The sequence below is a fragment of the Arachis hypogaea genome, chromosome 12, assembly GCF_003086295.3.
Source record: "Arachis hypogaea cultivar Tifrunner chromosome 12, arahy.Tifrunner.gnm2.J5K5, whole genome shotgun sequence".
In the NCBI taxonomy this organism is placed as follows: domain Eukaryota; kingdom Viridiplantae; phylum Streptophyta; class Magnoliopsida; order Fabales; family Fabaceae; genus Arachis; species Arachis hypogaea.
The window spans coordinates 9,388,157-9,392,941 of NC_092047.1; the positions used below are offsets into that span (position 1 = coordinate 9,388,157).

Sequence of the window (4,785 nt, forward strand, 5' to 3'; positions counted from 1 at the left end):
ATACCTGAAGAGTGTCGGTGTATTTATAGTAGAGGTGATAACTACTTTTGTTGGAGTAGTTCCACCTTTATTAGTGAATATCTGTTCCTTTTATCTTGAGAATTTGTTAAAATTTATCTTTTAAGAAGATAAAAATAGTAGAAGATATTCGGAGAGACAGTTACTTGTAAGCGTTTATCCGAATTTCTTTCACCGTGTGCGACCTCTTTAAAGAGATCGGGTACGTGGTAAAACTATAAAAGTCATCTTTTATAAAAAAAAAAGCGGGTACGTGGTAAAATCCGCTAAAAAAGGCGGGTCGGGATAGGATTTGGAGCCGCCAAATTAAAAAATCTGCCAAATTCGCATCGCCAAATTGACGGGTTTTGGCGGGCCGGTCTGCCGAGCTTGAAGATTTTTATTTTTCTTTTTTTTATTAAATAAAAAGAGTGATTACTATTATAAAATTAATAATTATAGAATTTTTAAACACTTTTTTTCATTTTTTGTTTTTATTCCTCTTTTAGTTATTAACTTTATTTATTTTATTTTACAATTTCGTATATATGCTCAAATTATGTGACTTATTTTTTAAAATAAAGATGATTCTATTGACAAATATTATTTTGAACAATTTGTTGAAGTTAAAAAATTTTAAAAAAAATAGTAAAAAAATTATATTATAATTTGACTATTTTTTATTTATATTTAATTTTTTAATTATTATTTTTTGGTTAATTTTAATGAATTTTATTTAAAAAAAAAAAAGAGTTAAGCGGGCTAACCCACTAACCCACCAATTCACCATAAAGCAGGACGGGCTAGCATTTTGAACCCATTTTAGTAGGTGGGGCGAATCGATCCGCCCGATTTATAGAACGGGCCTAAGCGGAGCAGGGCAGGTTAGGACGAGCCGGCCCGCTTTGCCATCCAGTCTAGATGTTGATCGAGCATAGGAAAGAAGGTATGCATTGCAATGGTTCCATGCCCTTGCCATGGCCATTTCGTTCCACTCGTTGAGGACGTTGATGCAACAAAAGTTAGGTGAAGTTAGTGGCTCTCCATTCGCCATGACGCATAGATAAATAATAAATGAGGCCATGATGAGGACTTCTACAGATAAATAAATGAAGACCGAGAAAGGTAATGGATTTGCCAAAATCAACATGTCATTCAGCGGATATTAATTAGAGATTAAACATTTATCTGCATTTGTTTTTATATAAAATTAATAAATTTAACTAAATTAACAACTAATAATTTTTAATTATTAACCTTACATAAAAATAATTATAAATAAATTTTTATCTAATTAGAGATGTAATGGCAAGTTTTAATGTTGATTAATGATATATGAACAACTTCTTTTTATATATTTTTCTATATTATTTGTTTTTAATATTGAAAGTAATGGATAAAAAATAAAGAAGATAAAAATGTTATTTTTTTACCATAAAAAATTTGTATAAAAGAGAGTAATTCAAGTATATATCATTTCTCTTTGATATTACCCAATTCGTTATACTCTTATTTGCAAGTATTAAAAATTTGTTCTTTAATCTGTTATGTTGAATATTCATTTTTTCCAAATATACTTGTCACTATTTAATTTAAATTAAGTAAAATTTAACATATAACAATAAAATATGTATATAAATAAATAATAAAATATATATGTATTTATTTGGCTAAATTTTAATTTATAACTTTGTATATTTTTATATGTACTCACCCTAGCTAATCGGGTTGAGGCGGTGGGAATATTCGTATATTTAAATCATTAAATGGTGTTATAAGAGAAAAATTTTTTCTTTTTTTTCTAAAGAAAAACAATTGATTTCCATTATATATTAAATAATTTATATTTACTTTATATAAATTGAGAAGATAATTAAAAGGATATATCCTTTTTTTTAAAATATATAAAAGTATAAATTACTAAAAATTATAATAATATTGGTCTTTATATTTATTTAGAAGAATACCGTTAGGATATTTGTTAAAAAATAAAACTTATTAATATAGAACAAAAACAAATTTATTAAAAAGTATTCTAATAAAATTTTCAAATAATGTGTTTTATCTTAAAAAAAAAGAAAAAATTTCAAGTTAGAAAGTTAGTTTAAGATTCTAATTAATAATAAAGGTGGATTAATAAATTTCATAGTAATGTATTATAACTTGATAAATGAGAAGATGATATTTATAAAGTTATACCTTTTCAAATATAACAATTGACATGCATGCATACTACCCTTTTGTTAGTTTTTACTATTTATATGAAAATATTTTTATATAAAAATAATTACAAGATATTATAACTAAAAACCGCTAAACCATTTAAGAAATATAAATTTATTAAATATTATTTTCACACGAATATATTTTTTAAAAATATAGATATAAAAAATAAATACTAAAGAATTATCAAAATTTATTTTTTTTACCATTATTTTTATCCATCAATTCAATTCTCCAATCCTTTTAGTTTAGTAATCTAATAATATATTTTAGTTCAAACTTTTAAATATTGATAATTAACGGAGTATTAAAAATAATAAATTTTTATTTTTCTATAAAAAATAGGTGAATACTATGGTGTCTATCACTTTATATCTAAGTTATTAAAAAAATAAATAAATAATATTTAATAAATTTTACATAATTTATTTTTTATTTTAAACATTTTATTTTTTACTTAAAAAAAATTAGACAAATTTTTTGATGACTCAAAAAAAAAAAAAAAAAAGACAATTTAACACCATAACAAAAACATCATAGAACTCACCTAAAAAATATTACTACTTTATGGTATCAAGCAACTTCAAATGTTTCTAGAAACAAAATTATGAACCTACCCCATTAAAGTTTAGAGTGTATATAAATAGAGAGTGTGACTTGTCTATGAAGAACATAATAACATAGTAGCTGTGTGATCGAGTGAGTATGGAAAAGAAGGTATGCATTGCAATGGTTCCGTGCCCTGGCCATGGCCATTTGATTCCATTCATTGAGTTTGCAAAGCGATTCCTTCTTCATAATAACAATAATGGTGTGTTCTTCCATGTCACAATCCTTGTTCCAACACAGGGCCCTCCTTCTTCTTCCACCATAGCCATCCTCAACGCTCTACCTTCAAACATGGACTTCACCTTTCTCCCTTCCGTCACCATGGACCACCTTCACAACCCTCCTACTCACCCCATTCCACGAATGAAGCTCATCGTTCAACTCTCTCTTCCCTCTCTCCGCAAAGCACTTACCTCGCTTTCTTCTCGCACTACCCTTGTCGCTTTGGTTTCACACTTTTTCTCAATCGACTCGCTCCTTCTTGCTCAAGAATTCAACATCTTCTCTTGCGTTCTCTACTCTGCAGGAGCTACCTCACTCTCTTTCTCACTTTCTTTTCCAATGCTTGACAAAGAGAGTAATAATAATGGAAATGATGAATTTCTAGACTTAACTAAACCTGTGAAAGTTTCAGGTTGTTCTGTTTCTTTTCAGGTGAAGGATCTTCCTGATCTTATTCACTTTCCAACATCAAGTGAGGTCTACAAATCCTATCTCGATGTATGCAAAGCCCTGTCTCTTGTTGATGTTGTCATTTTGAATAGCTTCAATTCTTTAGAAGGAGACACCATAGCAGCCATACAAAAAGAGAAGACTGGTCCTTTTGTTTATCCCATTGGACCCATTATTCAAACCGAGTCAAGCAATGAAGCGAACAAGTTAGAGTGCGTGAGATGGTTGGAGAATCAACCACCAAAGTCAGTGATTTATATATGCTTTGGGAGTGGTGGAACAATCTCTCATGAACAACTCAATGAGATTGCACATGGCTTAGAGTTAAGTGGCCATAGATTCTTGTGGGTTCTAAGACCCCCAAGCAAAATCTCTGGATCTGGTTATCTTGTAACAAAAAATGATGACCCAGTAGAGTATTTGCCTTCAGGATTCTTGAACAGGACCAAAGGTCAAGGCTTGGTGGTTCCATCATGGGCCCCACAAATTGAGATCCTTGCTCATGGCTCCACCGGTGCTTTCTTGAGCCATTGTGGTTGGAGCTCGGCAATGGAGAGCATCATCCATGGTGTGCCAATTATTGCATGGCCACTGTTTGCAGAGCAGAGAATGAATGCGACATTGTTCACAGATTTGCTCAAGGTGGCACTGAGGCCAGAGCAAGGTGATGCTGATGAAAATGGCATAGTAACAAGAGACCAAGTTGTTAAGGTTATAAAGAGGATCATGGAAAGCGATGAAGGGTTGGAAGTGCGTAAGAGAACAAGAGAGTTGAGTGATGAGGCTTCTCTTGCAATCAAACACAATGGCTCCTCCTACATGGCACTCTCTAGCCTTGCGCAAAAATGGCGCCTGAAGAGCATTGCTTAATTTCTGTGCTTGTGGTGTACGTTTATATGCCGGATATTTATTTGCAGTTATTTTTATATGAAATTGATAATTAAAAATGGTTAAATAATAATTTAGTTAAATATATTAAGTTATCTAATAATTTTTAACTAATAATTTTATATAAAAATAACTGCATATACATTTCTACGTATTATATGTGGCATGCTACTCTTCTTTCTATCAATAGTAATAATCTATGCGTTTGTTATGCTATATTTGATATTCAGTTTCTGATTGAAAATGATATCTTTTAGTTAATATTTGGATGGGTGACACTACTTCAACCATACTTCATTATGAACTTTAAATTAAAGATGTTGCTTATGTAATTTCCATTATTAGTTTGAACCGAATCTTAGCTTAATGATTTAATAATATCTTCTATTACAATAA

At 29.9% G+C, this 4,785-nt stretch overlaps 1 protein-coding gene across 1 annotated transcript; it reads left to right on the forward strand.

The window, feature by feature from the left end:
• Positions 1–2,759: 2,759 nt before the first annotated feature.
• On the forward strand, positions 2,760–4,785 carry LOC112726735 (hydroquinone glucosyltransferase). The gene has a single exon (XM_025776247.2). It carries the CDS (start codon positions 2,926–2,928, stop codon positions 4,369–4,371), a length of 1,446 nt encoding a protein of 481 aa, XP_025632032.1. The 5' UTR covers positions 2,760–2,925; the 3' UTR covers positions 4,372–4,785.